The sequence below is a fragment of the Corvus hawaiiensis genome, chromosome 2, assembly GCF_020740725.1.
Source record: "Corvus hawaiiensis isolate bCorHaw1 chromosome 2, bCorHaw1.pri.cur, whole genome shotgun sequence".
NCBI classification, from domain to species: domain Eukaryota; kingdom Metazoa; phylum Chordata; class Aves; order Passeriformes; family Corvidae; genus Corvus; species Corvus hawaiiensis.
Window position 1 is genome coordinate 25,828,180 of NC_063214.1, and position 21,513 is coordinate 25,849,692.

General features: G+C 45.0%; 1 protein-coding gene and 1 long non-coding RNA gene across 3 annotated transcripts in view; both read right to left on the reverse strand.

Moving 5' to 3' along the window:
* TMEM39A (transmembrane protein 39A) overlaps positions 1-11,135 on the reverse strand; it is a 26,589-nt gene extending 15,454 nt beyond the window's left edge. The window contains exons 1-2 of one of the 2 annotated variants that reach the window (XM_048293930.1): positions 10,820-11,135; positions 402-595 (exon numbers count right to left, since the gene is read on the reverse strand). In XM_048293930.1, the coding sequence (XP_048149887.1) occupies positions 402-514 (113 nt within the window). In that variant the 5' untranslated portion in view covers positions 515-595; positions 10,820-11,135. Of the gene's footprint in view, positions 1-401; positions 596-10,819 lie in introns of those variants that run through there. The other variant, XR_007201505.1, reaches the window with a different exon arrangement.
* An 8,261-nt stretch (positions 11,136-19,396) lies between these two features.
* Positions 19,397-21,498, reverse strand: LOC125321295. Its single transcript, XR_007201506.1, has 2 exons — positions 20,362-21,498; positions 19,397-19,884 (listed from the first exon to the last, which is right to left on the reverse strand). It is a non-coding gene; the product is annotated as an uncharacterized LOC125321295 (long non-coding RNA).
* Between the last annotated feature and the right edge of the window lie 15 nt (positions 21,499-21,513).

Consider the following 21,513-nt stretch of genomic DNA (forward strand, 5'->3'; position numbering starts at 1 on the left):
GCTCTGGGAACTGCTGCAGGAAAGACAAATGGAGCACTGTGTGATTTCCACCCCTGGCTGTCGTGACCACAGTGAGTGGTGAAGGGGGGCTGAGGCCACTTCCACAGTTCCCTCCATGGGGCTGGTTTTAATGCATAAGTCAAAAGAGGGGCTGCAGAGAGAAGCATGTACCACAGCAGAGCTGAGAAGAGAAGCTGGAAGAGGTTTGTCACACAGGACTTGTTCCCTCTTGGGTGAGCCATCTCCTAATACCACAGCGGAAGGCTCAAGGTTCCCATTTCCCAATCCCTCACTTTCACCACCAAGCCACACTCCTGCCAGGGTTCAGGGTGGATCAAGGCTCCTTGCTTTCAGCGCTGTCCCAGGCATAGGTGCCTCAACAACCCTCCCTTTGTCCTCACCTGTTCCTCAAACCAGTACCGTTTCCACAGCTCCCACCGACCAGAGTCTGGAGAGAAGGCAAAGCTGAACGGCTTAGCTGCTGCCGGCTGGGTCCCCTCCTTCCACCGGGCATGACCAGGAACCAGTCCACTGCCAGTGCCTCCAGCAGGCTGTGCCCCAACACCCAGACAACGATCCAAAAGCCTTCCCAAGTCTGCAAAGGAGGCAGAAACATCACTTAAGCTTTAAACTGCTGGTCACCCAGTTCACACTCCAGCCAAGCAAATTCATGCAGAGGGAAGTCACTCTCATACACTCAGAGCCCTGTGGGACACTCATCACCACTCTAAAACACTGTGCCACTTCAATGGCAGCAGGTCTGCTTGCACACTCAGGATGAACACCACTGACACTGCGTCTCTAAAAAGGGGCTGCTTATAACAGCCATCAGTGACTGATAGCACTTACTGCTGGCTGGAAAGCACCACTGAGCATCTCCAGAGCTGGAGACGACACAAACGGGCTTTATTTCAAAAGCAAGCCTGGGAAGAGCCCTCTCCATGTTGTGGTGGAGCTACTAGAGCTCCACAAGTCTTTTTAGCCACCCAGCACATTACTTGCCCGGCTCTTGATGCTGGTAGGTAATTTGGACACCCTCTGGCAGAGCACTGAACTGACAGACAGGTGTCCACGAAGGGAACTGCATGGTTCAGCTCCTTCTGTGCTAAGAATGCCCAACTGACACCAAGGTAATACATCCATTTAAAAGTGGGTTTAGTTAGCAGAGAAGTGCAGCAGGACATACATGTATGCATGTACTTCAAATGCTCATATAGGCAATCACATAACCCAGCCCTCAAAAGAAAAATAATTCAGAAGTAAGCTTGTACATGTTTATTTAATCTATTTATTTTTAATGACACATTTAAATCTATCAATTCCTTAAACTGAACTAGTATGAGAGAGGCTGGGCAACTCTGAATAGCAGAAACAATGGTGGAGTTTCTGGCACAGACTTTATCACTTCCCATACAATTTTTCTTCTATTTCACTGGTCTCCCACACGACACTGCAAGGATTTTGGCAGTCAGGAAAGTTTCCAATGGAAACACACAGCAGACATAAGGCAGTGAAGGACTGAACTGGAGTGCATGTGTGCTGTACAGGAAAAGACACTGAGTGAGCATCTCAGTACAAGGACTTTGGTGTGTCTGTGTGCCTGGAGTCTAAATCAGCTGCCCTTTTGGAAAAATATCATAGCCAGAACCAGCCCGGGGCCAAAAAAGCACACCCACCTTCTGGGAAACTCTAGATGTAGCTTTGAAATATACAGATGGAACCTAAGGTCTATTTATAATTCAGTCATCACCTCCTTTAAAATCCTGAGAAATCACAGCTGGCAGAAATGCCAGAAGTTTTTTCAGTGAGTCACAGTACTGTCACCATAAACACAGTGTGCAGGAGTACTTCTCTAAAAAACTCCCTCAAAGAATTGCCCTTTGTATTAAAATTTCCCATCCTTCATCTCTACTCCAATAAACAATTGTCATGGTTGAAACCAGGATACCAATTCTCAAACTTTCAACAAAAATCAATGTTTCAAAAGATGAATGCTTTCCACATACCCACATGAAAGTCACTTGGAAAAACCAAACCAAACCCAAAGAAAACCACACCAAAAAACAGAGATCCTGAAGAGAGAGAGAAAAAAATGAAAAACGAGATGTGAAAATGCATGAAAGGCGAGCAGACATTGGAGAATTTTGGTTTTGAGGTAAATAATGTGTTTTGGCAGACTTTAAAACTCTCATATCTCCAATAACAACACAACAGAGATTGAAGCCTTCCTTACCTTTCTAGTCAAGACTTAAAGCTTTCAGACAATTTTCCCTAGGTTGTTCTAGAGTTTTATTTGGGAATATTTGTATTTCAGGAATTAAATATAAACAAGAAAATTCTCCTGCATGTGCAAGACGAGCAGGGGCAGCAATAAACAATGCAGAATGCACTTAGGGCATTCAGACACTTTTGATAAGCAGCTGAAGTGAAGGAAAAAAAAGAGAAAAACCTCTAAAAAAGAACAGACTTGAAAGCCATTTTAAGCCAAATTTAGCTACCACATGGCCTGTGGTAGCTGAAACAATTGGTCTGATTCGACCTACAGGATATTTATGATAATGGATGCAATATGTTGGTGGTCTAATTAGTGCTATTAACAGTGGAAGGTATTTTATACCACATTCAATAATTCATGTAAATAATTTAACAGGTCTCATTAGTATCACCCCATTAGTATGCCTCACACGCTCGCCAATACAGACACTTGGACACGAAGTAATGGCAATTCCAGCCCCTGGCTTTGCAAACCAGTAAAATGCAGGTTTCTACCAGTAAAAACAACTGCGCATGGAAAGAAGCCATCCTTAACATCAGTGCACATATTTTAAATGCACTTGAATAAGCCCTTTCACAGTGATTCATGAACATATAGACTGGGCAGTTCCTCAAGCCAAGCTTTAAATAACTTTACTTTACTGGAGTTAGATCAAATTAGGTAGGTGTTTGTTGGAGCAAAATCTGCCTAAGAACCATTCCTTTTTTGTTTGCTTTTATTTTGTAAAACTAGCCACACAAAACTGAAGCTCCACAGATAAAGCTAAACAAAGCAGTGAGATTACAGATCAGATTGACTCTAAGTCTGCTTTTTTTGGCCTTGAACCAACCAACAGGTCTCCTTTTTGAGGAGAAAGACATGGGGAAAAGCCTTTTTATAGCTTCCAATTAATAAACAAAGGCATGATTCTACTTTGAAAAATATGTGAATAAGAAAAAAAGGTGTCCATAACCCCTTACTCCAACAGATAATATGCCAGTCATATAAAGTATTAATGAAGAGTCCACCCTGCTCCCTTCTCTGTTTGCATTCCCCACCCCATCAATGATCTTATTTTATAGAGTCATGCAGAAAAAGTGACTAATGAAAGATAAAAGCTTTTCCTGACAAGACTCTTTAGTCCATTAATGTGACTCCACACTGTTCTTTCCAGTTCACCTACAATTTCCCTCAAACACGAGTCACATCCTTGTAGTCCCTTCATCCTCAAATCCTCAGAACGGATACTACCTAGCCTCCAAGATCTCCTCTCTGAGGCAGGTGTGGGCATCATAAAAACACACAGGCAGGATCTGGAGCCCAGCTACAGAACAGCAGTGGTCCTGCCCAGGCACAGGGAATGGATGTGGGTATGGACAGCTCTTGGGTCCTAGGACAGACCATGCTTCAGGACAGAGACAAAACCTTCATTTGTGACACAGTTAGAAGAAAATCCAGAAACAGAAGGCATCAGACGTTTTGATTTCCAGTTCCTGTTTTTAGGACGACAGAAAGCACTTTGTAGGGTTTTTTTCTGTGCAACAATATCCCTCCTGCCCATCAGCTTCCCAGCTATCCTGATGAGGCGGGATCAAGGCAGGCAAGAACCACAGCTGTGTGCAAGACTTTACTGATAACAAGCTAGGCAGATGAATTATTCACCAGTTCAGAGGTGAAGCAGTGTGCAGCCCTGTCCTGCTCCCCAAGGACCATCACTCAGAATCCTACATCAGCAGCTGCCCAAACAGCTCTTGCAAGGGGCAGATCAGGAGAGAGTCAGTGACTCATCAGAATGGAAAGTGTGCCTGGTTCCCCATCTCTTTGCTGGAAATGCTACAAAGCACAGTCAGTTATTTTGATGGCATTAATGTTTTGTAATTGGAGAAAACTCCAAGCCTCTTCAGTCCTCCCAGGAAGTTTGCTGCACTGAGGCAGGAGAACTCTCAGAGGCTGGAAAAATTCAAGTGGCTCTCCTTGGCTCCACAAGTCCTACAACCCGTTCCTTGCAAGAGCAGAAAGGGAAATGTGACCATCCTCACTTGCAGCAATGTGGTTCCAGAAGACCACAGGTCTCTCACTGCAACTCTCCATCTCGATTAAAGCAGCCCTCTTCCTGCTGAGGAAGCATGTGACAGCTGGGGGTGAAGCAACACGTGGCCTCTGTGGTGAGGGACTCTGCCTGCTTCTTCAGCAACACAAGACACTCCCAGCAAGGCTTTCCATTCAGGGTGTCTGTGCGTTATGGAAACACACCTGCCACGTGTGCAGTGCTCCCTCGCAGGGAAGCGCAGGCAGCCACCCCCACGACAGGGCTGCAGAGCACTGACACAAAACACGACTCATTTCTGAAACTGAAAATGCTCTCTTGGTTGCTAAAATCCTCAATTCAACTCACTGCAGCTGGTCAGCCTAACCCTAAACTTGCAGTTGTCCAGCAATTCTAATAAAATCTTTGTAAATTATCAGACAAGTTTTCTTTTGAACTTTGAACTTTGAGAGTCCTAGTTACTCTAGGTTGTTTTTTACTTCCTTTTAGTGTGAATCTTTTATTTATTTATTTAAATTTAAATTAAAAAACAACCAAAGCAAAACCCCATTTTGACAGCTGGAAAAACACAAAGCCTAGTAATCATCCAAAAAAACACCAAAAAGAAAAAAAATCACCAGAGAACAGAGGAACAGCGATGGCTGCACCCAAGCTTTGGTCACAAGGCCACCGTGTCAGCACCTTCACATCTGCCACACCAAAAGCCAAAAAGATGCAAAACTTCTGTGAAAGCCCCATCTTGGTCTGGGAATAAAATAAGCATTTGGTCTTTGAGAGGGAGGAAACAACCGACAGGTTATCAGATGGAAAGCTAAATATTTGGCTTGCACAGAGCTGCCCCAGTGCTAAGTCAACACAACCTTTCAACTCCGACTGGATCCAAAGGCACACACCCGCCACCTGGCCCAGAGCTGGGAGGCAAAACCGGTTAGGAGGGAGGTCTCCAAGTCAGCACATTTTCCAAGTCCTCATGCCAAACAGAGCGATGGATTAAGAGGGTGATTCGGCACAGAGAGAGACAGAAACACCCCCTGAAGTGCAGCCCAGACTCCATCAAACAGGACAGCTGGGTGAGGAATCACCAATGTTAGGTGGTGCACCAGTAAGACCAATTTTTGCTGAGTGACTAAGAACCAAGAACATCCTCTGTTCTAAAACCATCTCCAGGTCAGCGTAGGCTTTTCTGATACAGCACAACTCTGGCTGAAGAGGCTCCATCTATCAGTCCTCTACACAGATGCCAAAACCAAAGGGTCAAAGTAGCAAGATGAAGGCAAGAATTAACAAATGGCATATATACTGTATAACTTCGTTCAAGTGTTTTCAGCAAGAAAGACTAGATCTAAGCAGAAAAGTAAGTGGGAAAAATAAGAGTTTTAGCTAAAAACAAGGCGAAGGCAGTGCCTGCCATTTGTAGCTGCCACAGTACTTCAAATACCCACAATACAAAGATGGGAACAGGAAAGAAAGGTTTTTCAGGAAAAGCCTCTCAAAGTGCAGTAAGCTCAGTCAGCTCATTTTGCGGACATGCTTAAGGATAGGACATAGATTTAAGTTCTGAATACTCTAGACAAACAAAATTATTCAAGATACTGAAAAAGCCTTTTTTAAAAAACAGGTAAATCCTACACATTCCCTAAAAATCCCCTCAAAGACCTTACTTTAGGGGGTACAAAGAAGAAATTTCCAGAGGTATGCAGGCAATAGTGTCCTCTTCAGAACACAGGCGAGTTCAAATTTTTGTGAATTGGAGGAAAGTTGAGACACACACTAAGTGCTCTAAACAAACCTCTGGCAAGTACAGGAACAAAGCCATAACTCCTGGTGTAATAAAATAGTATTACCTTATATTACCATATAATTACCTTGTGCAACTAACTGCTGCAGGAGGTCAAGGCAAACATCTTAGGAAGACTTTAATGAATGACTGCAATAATTTTATGAATGAAGACAAGCGAATTTATACTCCAAAAGAAAGGGGAAAAAAACCGAAACAAACCCACAACACAAGACCCTCAAGGCTCAGCAGCTCCAAGTGGCCAATAACACTCCTCACCAAGCCAACAAGTATTACACAGCTAGCAAGACATTAACATTTTCTTTGGCTTCTTCTGATGTATACAGCAACGCTCACAGCCAAATACTGGATCTGGAAATAAAGAAAGCATTGGCTCATTCTCATGTGAGAACAAGACAGAATTGCAAAGTTGAGCTTTTCCAGCAGCAGAGGGAAATGCAGGCCTGACCAGTTGGGTCACAGTCTATTTTGGTCCTACAGTTCCCATGCTTCTGAATTGTGTGGGGAAAGGGACAGCAAGCCCAGCCTCATCCAGAGTGAGAGGCCCAAACTAAAGAGCTGGAAGGAATTACTGAGCCAGACAGACAGTTCTCCGAGTATTTAACAACACTAAAGTTTTAAACTCCAACCCCACATTACTGATAAAAACTGAAGTTCTGTTTAGAAGGGGACTGGTTGGGAAGTATTGCTACCTCACAAGGGCAGTGCTTCAGCAGACACAACACAGGCAAAGCTATCAAAGCTGGCCGTTAATACAATTTGTCAATGCATCCTCACTCCTAAGTACATCTTGCCCCAAAGCTCTTCAGTAAACATTATGCACAGCCACAGCTCTGCTAAAACTCAGCTACAGATCACTCTCCCTTATACCATGCTATGTGCAGTAAGTGGGAAAGGCGGGGCATTTTAGGTATGGCCACTGAAATGATTTTTTTCTAAGATATCAAACCAAATGCACAACAAAACATCACTACTGAGGAAGAAAAAGAAGAAAAAAAAATAGAAGATGCTCATGCTTTAAGAGCCCATCTTAAAATTTTCCATCAAGCAAGCCACCAAAATATGCATTCTCCTCCCAACCTTGAACACAAACCCACAGTCTAATGGTCTGAGCACAGGCCAGGATGTCTTTTGCTTTTTAATCTTTCCTCTTCAACTGACTTCCAGGGAACTTGTTTTACCAATACAGACCTCCGTTTCCTTATCCAAAACAAGATAAACTGTTCAGAGAGTATTTCTCCTCCCAAGGGTCTCTGTATGTAGTAGTGAATATTTTTTACATTATTATTTTAGCGCTTTAGACAAGCTTTTTTTAAAACAAACAGAAGCAGCTTTCCTGCTGGTTTTGTTCCTCTGCCAATCCCTATGTTTAATTTAATGGAGATCAGCCATGATGACAAATCGTGGGGAGTCACTAGGATTTTTCTATTTTGTCCTCAAATAGCTAAAAATAAGGCAGGCATCTGCCATCTGTAGCAATGAGCTTGAAGGCATGAAGTAGAATACAAGTGAAAAACCACTTCACTTCCTTGAGCCTTGCACAAAGTCATCACACTGGGATTCACAGCGGAAAGCATCAGTGAGACAACACTTTGCACATCCCTGCCACTGCGGAAAAGCAACAATATTGCAGGGAATTCTAAACAAATCGTAATTTGCATAAATCATAAATTTGATTTAAAATATAAACCATGTATGAAAATGCATGGACTCTCCTCTATTTGCCACTTAAACAACAGGTTCAGGGGATATAAAAATTCCCCACAAAACAGTAAGTCTTCAATTCAAACTCCATGACTTTGGTAGGCAGCACTCAACTTCATACGACTGTTTACAGAGCAATTAATCCAGCAGACTGGGAAAATGCATGAGGATACATTAATCTCTTGTATAATTAATTATACTGAGACTAATCCAGCTCTCTGAATCTGCATCCACGCTCCCTTATATGTATTTCTGAGCCGCAGATGTCTACTGATAATTTTGCTTTAAACCAACAATTCCAAACCCCCCAGTACATAGGGATTCCACTGCACCCTGTCTCCCTGATGAGGTTGCATAATACCCACTTCTCATCAGAAGTCTCATTTTCACTTGCAATACCCAAAAAAAGTCAAGAAAAGGTTGGAAATAACTCACCAATGACAACAGTCCCCAAAGAATGGCACGAAATCTTCCAGGGAAGTTTGTGAAAGCTAATGAGCTATTTTCCCAAGTCACACAGCTACTAGAGATTTACCTCTGATTTTAAAAATCCACATAGCTAACAGCTATGCCACTTACCCAGCTCTGGTAGGGTTAGAAATAAATGGACTAAAGCTCCAATTTTAACTGCCAGAAAAAAAACTTCTTCCAGGATTTCGTGATTCTGAGACAGAGGGAAAGCACTAAGACTGAGGAGCAGGATGGTCTCAGAATCACTACTGTCTTGTTGCTTTCCACCACATCCATCTTTAGGAACTGTAACTCTGCTGAGGAGCACTGAGTGGCCCAACTGGTTTCTGAACTGAATGCTCATGGAAACTGGAGGCCACCTTAACAAACATGTCTAGTACATATGCTCTTGGCTGTATTCTCACACGTCCAGATGTGGTGTCTACAGACAGAAAGAAAGTGTTAAGTTTTATGACAACCAGGCTTGAGTCAATCTGCATTACATACCTTTTCAGAGAAAGATTTGTGTTCAGTGCTACTCAGTTTCAAAATCAGCAGAAAGGTATGGGGCTTCCCCTATAAAATACTACATGCATAATTTAATTTAATTTTTAATTTTTAAATCTAAAATTTCAGGACAAAAAGTAGTGTCTGAAGAATGCACAGATTAAAAACGTGATTAGACCTATCTGCTTTTGAGTACTACATAACAGTCCACCTATATTGGCAATGTTGCATCAGCACAATTATTGCTATTACAGGCAGGCTCGTAAGATGAGAATAGCTTTATTTCCTTAGCTACCACAGAATTTACTGTGGTAAATGCCATTAGTGTCTCTGAAAGACAAATAATTCAGCAAGATGCTAATCTGTATATTGCAGGAAGTTTTTATAAGAATTTATCTTCTTACAAGCAGAATAGAAACATGCTCTGCAAAGTAGGAAGCAAAATGTTTTATCCCCATTTTACAATCAGAAAGACTAAATATAAAAGTAAGAAAAAAAAGGACTGAATTTCCTAAATTATTAAAGATTTTGAATGCTCAGATTGAGGCAGTATGGACACCTCTATCAGTAAGAATGTGGACACCCAGAGCTTCTGGAAGTCAGGTCTCAAATGCCTGCAAGTCACAACGTCTGGAAAGAGACAGCCAGGAATGAGCTGTACAGGAGGCACGCAGGTGTTCTGTGGTCTTGAGATCAGGAGTACACGCTGAGCACAGGTCACTGTGTCAGTGATATCACCTGAGCTTCTCTGTTGTTCCAAATAAATCAGACCTGGAAAACATTCCCAGCTGATGTGCTGGTTTGTACAGCAAAACCTGAGGCAAAGATGCTCAAGAACAGAAACAAGGAGTTAGGTGCATCTATACTTGAAGAACTTCTTCCAGTCAGGTAAGGGACAACAAGGAGCAGGTGAAGTTTCAGCCCAACCCCCAGAAGGGTCAGCATTGCCTGGCTACCACTTAAGCACCAGTGAGTCCAGATTTTACTAGCAGACTATCATCCAAGCACCTTGACTGAAGGAGCCTGCACTCCAAGAGGTGCAGCTGGAAGGAGAAATGAGTGTCAGAACAGCCCAACAGCAGGAGTGCCTGGAGGTGAGCCATGGAGCAGACTGGGAGTTAAAAAGGGCTGATGTTCTCTGCCTTCAGCATCCTGTGAAACTGAAGCTGAGCCATTCCAATCCCATGCCTCTACTGCTGCATCCTTCTCCCAGAAAATCTCTTCTGGTCACAGTGAGTTAACAGACAGAAGGGATGGTTACAGAAGGGATGCCTTGTCTCCAAAAATTTCGTAACTCACCCCTTTGTAACACAGACATCTCATTTCTTCACTAACAGTTGTAACAAACGACAGGGACACGAGGGGCCCCTTACTCACAATGGAAAGCATGCATGAGAGCAATCAGAGATCGCAAACAAAGCTGCCTCTGTTTCTGCTGTACGTTCACTTGTTAAAATGATGCTGGAGTAGCGAAGGAGTTGCCTCATGTAATAGGAAAAATCATGGGCCCAACTGCTACCCTATATAAGGGAGCATGATTGATACACTGTTTTCTCTGTGGTACAAAAAAGAACAGCGTGCACCCGCATCCATTCTGGAAACGCTACCTTATGGCGGGTTGGATTTGCCTGGCCTTACAGAAGATTGCCTCAGCTCTTCATCTTCCACGGGACAGTGCCCTTGCAGGACTGGTTACGTAGGGACAGCGCTTTAAAAGCCTCCAGCACACCTTCCCGTGACCCCAGCCCAACTTCCCCGCGTTTAATCCTCAACCCTTCTACCACAGAGCACCCGGCTCCCAGCACCGTGCGTGGACCTCCTCCTTTAACCCGGACACAGGACGAAATGTCTGAAAGGAGAAGCCCGGGACCAAGTGCCGTAACTTACCAGAAGGACGGAACAAACCCGGCACAAGCGTCCCCACCACTCACTCCCACCCACACACACACACACGAAGCTCCGGAGGGCGGCTGAGGCGGTCCCTGCCCGCCGCCCCCCTGAGCCGCCGTGGCTTTCCCGGCGCGGCGCTGCCCGCGGGAGCGGCGGGGCCGGTACTCACACATCCAAGCGCGGGCGGAGGCGCGGCTCGGACATCAGCCGGCAGCGGGGTCCCCTCCGGCGGCAGCGGCCCGGCGGCGAGCCCCGGCCCCGCAACCCCCGGACCGCCCGGGGGCAACGAGGCTGCGGCGGCGGCGGTGGGAGCCCCGTGGAGTGTCCCTCCTCCCGCCGGGCAGACCCACCTCGCCGCTGCCCCGCGGCGGGGCAGGAGCAGCGGGAGGGAAAGGAGGGGAAGAGGACGCAGGCGGGCGGGTCCGGCCTCGGCGCCCCGGCGCGGCCCTGCACAGTGCCGGCTGCCCGGGAGACGTGGCAGTGAGGGCTGATGCTCTCATCACACGGCGACAGCGGCGGCCCCCGGCGGCCGCGGCCGGCCCAGGGAGGGCAGGAGCCGCGGGGCGGGGCGGCGGCCGCGCCACGCCGCCATCTTGGTGGTGGCAGCCAGAGGTCTGGCGCTGCCGTCGGCCTGGCCTCGCTGCTGGGGCTCCTCAGGCAGGCGCTCCGTCTCGTGTGCTCCGGAATCACAGGTTAAAATAGACAGCGAGAGCTCCACACCGAATTACGCAATCAGGTTGGCAAAGACCTCTGAGATCATGGAGTCCAACCTATGTGCGATCACCGCCTTGTCAAATAAACCATGGCACTGAGTGCCACGTCCAGTCCTTCCTTAAACACCTTCAGGGACTGTGACTCCACCACCTCCCTGGACAGCCCATTCCAATGTCTAATCATCCTTTTAGTCGGAGAAATTCCTCCTAATGTCCAATCCAAACCTCCTCTGGCACAGTTTAAGACTGTGTCCTCTTGTCCTGTCGCTTGTTGCCTGGGAGAAGAGACCAATCCCCACCTTGCTACAGCCTCCTTTCAGATGGTTGAGAGAGTATTAAGGTGCTCCCTGAGCTTTCTCTTCTCCAAGCTAAACCCCAGCTCCCTTAGCTGCTCCGCATCAGACCTGTGCTCCAGACCCCTCACCAGCTCCATTGCTTTTTTCTGGACTTGCTCCAGCATCTCAATGTTTTTCTTGCTTTCTTGTAGTGAGGGGTCCAGAACTGGACACGGGACTTGACGTGTGGCCATGTCTTGCATCATGAGATTCCATTAAAAACAAAATCATAAAATCATAATGAACTGGTTCATTATAGCCAGCACATCTATTTATCCCATGGCTGGACATCAGCAGCTGGAAAGCCTTGTTGCCATTGCCACCCTCAGTCGACGTGGAGAAGGCTCGTGTTCCCCTTTGAAACCAGCACAGACTCCACCTCTTATTTTATATAGTTTACATCATGCCAGCTCCCACACTTTCAAATGTCCCATCATCCTTCCTGTCTTCTGCTGTATACACACAGCTGTCATTCCATAAGTCCATCTCCATGAAATCTCAGCTGAGTTTGTTTTGTCCATGACCTTGAGTTGCATTTGCCATAACAGTGTTTTGGGGCAGAGAAGATGGTGTGTGTTGTTGGACTGTTGCATGGTGAAGCCAGTTCTGATTACATCACCACTGCACTTGTCCAGATTCATCAAAGTTCATTCTTTATTAATGTGGTAATCAAAAGGGAGTTGGGTTCAGATCCCCAAATCCGGAGTTGGTGGAGACGGGTGCTGCAAAGTACTCAGTGCACTGATGAGCATATCACCACCATATAAGTGATAACACACAGTCTTATATAGCAATTACATCAAACAGTTTAATTAATTGTAATTCCCACCCAAAATCAAATCCTCTTGAGGCACACACCAGACTTCCCCATCCTTCCGTGTTACCCATCAAGTGCACCCAAGTCCTTGAGCAAAAGCAATCCCATGGATTGGTTTTGCTTTTGCCTGAGGCAGGAATAACCTAGACTTTTTTTCCCCAGCATATTTTTTATGTGCACTACTGGGAATATGCCTAGTTCTCCAGTATGTAAAAGTTTTGATTGAGCAGTGCCAGCCTGACTGACAGATTCGCTGGCGCTGACTAACCAAGTGGCTTTTGCTAAATGTTTGAAGATTCCACCCATTGCTCTCAGTGCAGTCTTTAACTGTTCATTGCACTGCTGGATTTTCCCCTGGAGGCTGGTGTGCCATAGGGGCTGTTATATCCACTCAATACTATGTTTTTCGCCCAGTTGTCTACAAGGTTGTTTTGGAAATGAGTCCCATTGTGTGACTCAGTTGCTTCTGGCCTACCAGGTCCCCACAAGACTTGCTTTTCAAGGCCCAGGATAGTTTTCTGGGTGGTGCTATGGGGCCCAGAATATGTTTCCAGTCCCCCAGTGAGCCCATGGTGGATTTGTGGGAGTGTGATATATTCAATCTGCCAGGCCTTCTTATATTTCAGCCAGCGTCCTTCTTACTAGAGAGCCTTTAACCACTTGACTTGCTTAATTTCAGCATGCTTCCCTTTCATGGATAACCTATGTGACAGTGTCCATGGTCAAATCTACCCCTCAATCATGAGCCCATCTATAGTTGCATTGCTTTCTTGATGGCCTGAGGTGTTATGGGCCCACGGGGCTATAAATAATTCACCTTTATGTTGCCAATCCAGATCCACCTGAGCCACCTACTGGTTGTTTGGATGTTCTGCAGTGGCCCGACTCGGGCACACGAGCATTTTACGTGATGCACCTTCACAACCAGGTTCTCCACCCAGGCAGAAATATCCTGTCACAATGCAGCAGCCCAGGTGGGTTAACCTCTGCACTGCCAGCTACTCTGCTTCCATCACTGCAACCACCTCCACAGGGCATTTGCCATCATCCCTGACTCAGTAGAAATGTAAAGTATTGGCCATTTTTCCTCATTCAAAAATGTCTAAAGCCAGCTGGGTGGCTTTCACCTCTGCAAACTGACTGGACTCTCCTTCTCCTTCAGCAGTTTCTGCATCTTGTCGTAGGGGACCCGATACAGCTGCCTTCCACCTCCAATGCTTTCCTACAACACATCAGGACCCATCAATAAACAGGCCATATTGCTTCTCACTTTCTCATAATTTGTCACATAGTGCAGCCTCTTCAGCACATCTCACCCCCTCCTCTGATCATATTCTGAAATCTTTACCTTCTGGCCAGTTCATGATCACTTTCAAGATTTCTGGATGCCTGGGGTTTCCTATTCGAGCTCATTGTGTGATCAGCGGTATCCCACTTATTCCACATAGCATCAGTTGTCTGATATGCAGAGGAGACCCTTCCTTTGAACATCCAGTCCAGCAGAGATAACTGGGGTGCCAGAAGGAGCTCTGCTCCAGTACCAATCACTACCAAAGCAGCTCAAACCTCTTCATAAGCCACAGTTATCTCTTTTTCAGCTGGAACGTAGCAGGCCTTAGATCCTCTGGCTCCAAAAGCCATGGGGTTGACCTCAAGTCTCCCATGGTGCTTTCTGCCAGAGGTTCCACATAGGGTCAATCTCCCTGGCTGCAGCACAGCTCACATTTCTAACATCTTGCTCTGCCCAGACTGGCCCAAGGGCTATTGCATGAATTATCTCCTGTTTAGTTTGTTCAAAGGCTTGTTGATGCTCCAGGTCCCATTTGGTACCACTCTTCTGCTGGGTCACTTGATAGAGAGGACTGTAATTTGGAATGGGCATTCTCCAAAAACCCACAGCAACTTAGAAAGCTTGCGTTTCCTTCTTGCTAGATGGTGGAGGTGTAGCTGTTGTTTTGTTGATCACACCCACTGGGATCTAATGATGTCCATCTTGCCTGGGTGACATACAGCATCTTTCTTGAAGGGATACTTTTCCTTCATGCCTGACAGAGTGATTTCCAGAGGCTGAGGACTTGTATCCCTTTTCCAATAAGCTTGTCAATTCCCCTTTCCCTAGAGAATGACCCCAGATGCTTGGCTTCCCTACCCTCTAATTCCAGGCTACTAGTCCCACTATCCCAGCATTGAAGCAGCCAGGCGATAATGTGCTCACCTGGACAATGGATGAAATCTTTTCCCATAATCCATAATTCACTCAGTGATAGGGATCGACTGGTGGTTACCTTCTGTTCTGCTTCTTCCTCCTTTTCTTGTGATGGCCCCACTTTGTCCTCATTTACTAAATGAGTCGACTTTCATGTCCATTTCTTCTTGTCTGTAGGGGCGACTGACACTGGCATGGGTTGGGTCTCTGGTTCAGCTGCACTGCCTGTCACTGGAGCTGGATTAGCTGCAGTGCCTAACGCTTTGCCATCAGATCCAGAGACCATCTCATCCCCTTGAGGTACTGAATAATGTTGAACAGGGATCAGTAGGCATGGGCCAGGCCCCAGCACATCTCAGTGATTTGTGCCTGTCTGGAATTGACAGGATAACAGCATACTTCTCCCAAATATTTATTCTGCACTTGTTCCAGGAGGAAGGTCCAAAACACTGCAGGTTCCCACTGTTCTAGGTACTTGCCACATTCTATCCTACACATCCTGCTACTTGTAACTATCCAAACTCAGGGAATTCTCTTGGTAGTATTCTTAAATAGTCGTTTAACCACAAGCAAGACCTGGAACATATTCAGCATTCCTGGAAAGAGGACCATGATAGTTTCAACATCCCAAGGACATTCAAAATTTTCAAAATCCTCAAACACTACTGTAATTAGTCTGACAGGAAAGGGGAAAGTGTGGAAGGATGTCTCCTCCATAGGTTGTCTCTCGGAGGAGGAAAGACAAAGGGTGTGATTATTGGTAGTTCCCAACAGATGGCTCTCGAAGAACAGAGGTGAGCAATGCTGAGTACACACACCAGATTAGTCTTACAACCAGTAATTCTATCATATCACAAGCCAGCATTATGAAGTACAATGAAATGATAACCTTAGCCCAGACCTCAAAGGCAATAAAGCCAAGACAGGGAACACATGCTGCAAGTAAAGTGCTCCATAATACAGCCCTGAGAACAAGTGCAATGACTCTGAGGGCAAATAAATCGATGTTGTGACCAGTGAATGTTAAACCAGTGCAGCAAATGCTTATAATGAATTTGTTTTAACATGCTCTGGTCAGATCTGTCTTTACCTCAACCCTCAGGGCTCCATGTTGAGCGCCAAGAAGGATGTTGACACAGTGTAACACCAGCTGGCAACCAAGTACCACCCAGACTCACTGCCCCACCCACCCCGCAGTGGGATGGGGAGGAGAACCGGAAAAAGGGCAAATCAGTGGGTTGAGATAAGAACAATTAAACAATTGGCATAAAGTAAAACATTAATGCAACTAGTAATAATTGTAATGAAAACAGAGATTACACAAAGAGAGAGAAATAAAACTCAAGATAAGAAAAATCAACAAACCAACGGTCATGCCCAATACAGTTGCTCACCACCCACTGACTGATGCCCAGCCTATCCCCTAGAAGCCACCAGCAACTCCTGGCCAGCTTCTTCCAGTTTATATACACTCATGTCACACTCATGTGACATTCTATGGTATGGAATACCCCTTTGCCCAGCCTGGGTCAGCTGTCCTGGCCATGCTCCCTCCCAGTTTCTTGTGCACCTGCTCCCTGGCAGAGCACGACAAGCTGAAAAATTATTCACTTAGGGTAAGCAGTACTTAGCAACAACCACAATATCATTGTATAATCAACATTATTCTCATACCGAATTCAAAACACAGCACTGCACTAGCTACTAGGAAGAAAATTAACTCTATGCCAGCCAAAACCAGGACAGCTCTTCTGTTTTACTTTTAAAACAAATGTCTGGAAGGGACTCTGGTAAAGTCTTATTGGCTTATCAGTGTGATTTGGCTTGTTTCTGGTAGAGAATTCTCCCTCTTCATTCCCTGCCAGCAGATCAGGGTCTGTGCCTCATGCATTCACTTTCCTACCTTCTCCCACAGCAGCATTCTCACTTAATTTCCATGTCTACAAACTGGATCACAGCTGCTGCTCAGTGAACAGACTGATTGTGTCTGCATCACTTCACACCTCAGCTTTGCTCATCCTTCCCCTTTAGCCACAGAAATGACCAGTGACAGCCCAGCTGTACCAGCAGACTGTGGCTGTAGTTCTGTGTCTGAACCTCTGTAATACACACCTCGTACAAGGAAATCTGCCAAAGCATTCTATTGCTCCAGATCAGCTGGAAAAAGTACCCAAACAAAAGAGTGAAATATTCAAGGAAATAAATTGTTCTTATCCTCAGTCCAGGTGTCTTTAAGGCCTGAGATGCATGCTCCAAGAGAAACCTGCTCTTTGTGTGAAATATGCCCAGGAGAACTTAGCTGATGGAACTATGCAACAAACCACAGTAAGGTAGGAGACAGAGATCTGTGCTAATTCAACAGGGGTGAAATTCCTTCTCAGTCACAAATCTGAACAACAGTTCAAGTCTGGATATATGTAGATGAACCTTATAGCTGCTGTGCATTTTGAATCAAAGAAGTAACTTTGTGCTATATATTAAAGTTAGGCTAATGACTTGAGCACAATTTTGGGGGGATGTTTTAAAGATTTACACACTCTCCTCCCTAGCATATTATGTACTAATTGTTATGCCTACAGAATTCAATAAAACGGTATGGAGACTTAGGTGTCTCTTCTTTTCCTTTCTCATTCTTACATGGAAATGTTAATGTGGCCAGGACAATAATGGAGTGACAATTTGTACCCACCTGCCCTTCATAATGATATTTCAGAAATAACCTGCATTTGTCTGCCAGGGTCCTCATGTGCAATCCATGGCATATTGCATTTTTATCAATGAATTCATCAGAGAGCTGCACGAATGTTTGGACCCTTGCTTTCCTTATATTTGCAAGGAAACTGTAATCCAGACTGAGCCAAGGAAACTAGTACTGAGAAACAAGGAACAGGTCAGGCAGAATGGCAAAAATGAGACCATCCTGGCTAGGTTTTGTGAAATCTGCCTTGTTCAGCAGTCTTCTAACTTATCCTTGCTTGAGACTTTATCATAAAATACTGGATTACATATGTGGGAAGCTCAGCAAAGCACAGAGGTCCAGGTTCAAAAAGAGCCTTCTTTGATTAAATGTGTAACTGCTGCAGGGATTTAGAACACTCCTACTGGATCATGCAACACCAGTTTGCCCCCAGCAGACACTAACAGTATACAACTTCCTATGCTCTCATCACATTTGATTTTCCTATCTGTTCCTTCCAACTCTGATTTCTTTTCTGTTATTTAGGTTAATGTGATTTTCACCCACTTCTCACTTCTGCTATGCTTCGTGTTTTCTGCTGTCCCTGAGAAAACCTAGACCCCTTTTGCTACTCATTCTCCCTCCTGTTTCAAATCCTTTTCCTGTCTTACCAACTCCTCAGTTTTTCATTTTATCAAACACCTCCTCTATCATTTCACTCCAGGGAACAGGAACAGTCCTTTAAATTTACCCTGGGATACGGCTGTTGCTTATCTCAAAGTCTTCCCTTGATAAAGCAAAGATGTAACTTCAGTCTTGTGTACACATGTCCAGGTGAGGTTGGGTACCACTAACTGTGCAATTGTAGTGACGTGAAATTCAGCATGAACTAATTGCTGTAATGTCCAGCAACTGCTGGGATGACTTTTGAAGATCTCTCTGTACCATAACCACATGCAAGAAAGAGTCGCCATTGTTACTCACATTTCGAGGCCATATGGCACCAGCTTTCATCCAAACAATTTATGAGGTAAAAATCCCTGTGTTTAAACTGTGAGACTGAAGAACAGAGATGAAAAGAAAAGCTGCTTTCAAATGCTGCAGGGAAGAACACCCAACACAGACTTTGTATCTGCATCCAAGAAAACAGGGCTTCTATGCCTCTTCTAAAAGTATGTGTTATAACAAATTTATTTCAAGTCACTGATGTCTATGTGAGTAAGAAATGAACCTGCAGGGCTTCAAAATCTACTGCAGCTCAACAAATAGCAGCATTAACACAATCAGACCCAAATGACCCGCGATCCGATTCTGTTTGTGCAGAAATTCTGCCATTTCTATGGCGCAGTATTGAGATAAACTACATCCGGGATTGCTTCCTCAGTAATTTTTTAGCAGCACTAACAACCTGCAGGGAAGGATTTGATTTCTTAGGGAAACCTTTTATGTTGTGCTGGGCAAGTTGATGAGGTATCAGGTTTGCTGTCTGGTATCATTGCTGTTTCCGGACAGGAAAAAATACTGGTCTCTCCATGACCTCAATGTAATAATGTTGCTCACTCAGCATGCCATGTACTGTGTGTCGTTCTCCAAACTGGAGATGTAGCATTCCACTGAAATACCTCCTGCTAAGTTTACAGGTAATTATTTATTGGATGGCATTATTTCCACAACTAATGATCTTTGCTCCTTTTCAAAAATTAAAAAAGTATCATTTTACACTTTGCTAACCTTGAGTCACTGGGGCATCTGGGAAAATCCCAGCTTGTACTACATTTGCATGTGGTGTGGAGCTCAACAATGATTGATATTCTGGGTAGTTTAAATTCAGTCCTTGTCATATTCTACAAGTGAGATTAAAACCAGCAGCTAAAGAGCGCACCTAGGACAACGTGAATATTTGAAGTAGGGGAAAATGTAACATTTGCTTCACAAGAGAATAAAGATAGAACACTGAAGGAGACCCCAGACTCAGGGCCCTTCTCAAGACTGTTCCCATGAGATCCACAAGGTTTTATTTTTTGGAACAAGCATAACATTTAGTTTGGAGAAAAGAAACCTGGTTAAACAAAGTTAGACAAATGTTACATTTGCAAGATAAGAATATTTGTGGAGGAAAACACACACAGAGACTTTTATAGAAAGTGCTTACATCAGTTAAACACAGTGTTCCGTGAACCATAAACAGAGTTAATTGCTGTTCTCACAATGTTTCCCACATCCCCTGCGATCACATAGCCCAAGTTTCCCATACATCCTTTAGATGCATACATCCTGCATCACAGTATTCCTGATGACTGCAAGTCCATACAACGCTTTCAGGTGCCCTGCATAACGCGGTTCGTTTTGAGCATCTTCACACATACCTTTGGCCATCTCACCTCTCCCTTCCCTATTCTGTGAGAGCACCACCACAGTAATTTCAGGTCTCATTGTTCGTTTCCTTCTCTTTGTTGGTCTGTAGGACGAGTGATTTGCTGTGTGCACTGGGATTTAAGATACACGCTGGTTAAATCTGTGGTATGAGGGTGGACTGACAAGCCGGATAATGCCAATGCACTCTCAGTGGGTCAAATAATGACTAACACTCTGGGTCACTCTCTCAGCAGAGAGTGAGTGTCTTCTGTATCTACAGTTCTGATCCACACAGCACTAACAGAAATGTACTATATTTGAGACCCGTGCACTTTGGCAGATTTTTTTACAATCTGGAAGTAGCATCTGGATCTGACAATTACATAACATCATAAAACCTGACTAAAACTATCAATAGATATGACTGATGCCACTAGAAAAGGGATCACTCACACAGCTATTACTGGACAACTCCTCACATCTCTTTTAATTTTGGATTATCAACATTTGTTACTATTTACAAACAGAAGGAATTTAATACTATCCTTCATTCTTCCTCAGATCTAATTTCTGACAATTACATTGTTTTGCTTTATTTAATTTCCTACCCTGTTAAACAGAAGCTTTCTCCTCTCTGGTTCTTTCAACAGAAGTAATTTCTCTCCACAAAAGAAGATGAATTTTTCCCTTTTCTTGAAGGACTTTTGTGGTGCTTGACAGCAGATTCCTCGTGGGTGCATCTGTATGAGGTCTGGGTGGTGTATTCCAGCTCCTGACAGGCACATATGCAGGCTCACTCTAGAGCAGGGTAGCAGCAGCATCATCCCTACTGCTCCCCTTTTGCTCTCCTTGCTATTGTCGGTGAAACTGCTTTGTTATTTGATCAAATAATTTAAAATAATTGGACTTTTTGGTAGAGAGGGACTGTTAGGTTGAAAAGGTTTGTATGGAGAAACAACCCATGCTAAGTTACAGCAATATGAAATTTGGTTAATCCATACGGTGATCTAATGTGTCCTGCAGGTGAAAACACCTTTGATTTTGAGGCTTTTTTCAAATATTAACTTACTAGTAACAGATAAACACTTTCAGCCATCTGCATGTGGGCAAACACACTTGAAGAGGTTTTTTGCACTCTTTAAGAGTTCGACACCAAAAGCCCTGTTGTGATTTCACTTAAGGAAGGGGAACACCATTCTCGTTCCCGAGCATTAGGTTTTGGAAGCAGGCATCTTAAGTTCTTATCTCTAAGAACTCCTGCGGAGCCTCACCTAATTTTCACTGTAAAGAAGAGCTAAATATCACAGAGCCGCAGAATCACAGAATGGTTCAGGTCGGAAGGGACCTTAAGGATCCCCTGGCTCCACCCCCTGCCACGGGCAGGGACATCTTCCAATAGAGACGTTTGGAGAGGAAGTGAGACTTGGCTTCTGACGAGCACCACCAGCCATACAAATACTGTGATGCCCAAGCCCTCGGAGCTCCCCCGCAGCTCCAAAAAAAACCCCCAAAAACCAAAACCCCAGGCGGTTCAGCATTCTCGTAAATGGCAAAGCTGGCAGAGTTCTGTCACCGCCACCAGCAGCCCGGGCGTGCCGAGCCGCTGGGACCGTCCGAGCCGCGCTGCCAGAGCCGTGCGTGCCGCGTTTGCTCGGGAAGCCCAAAGCAAACAAGCGGCTGAGGCCCGCTGGCTCGCTATTCCCGGGATGGGCCAGCAGCGGCCATGGCGGGAGGGGCGCTGAGGGGAGCGCGGGGAGGGC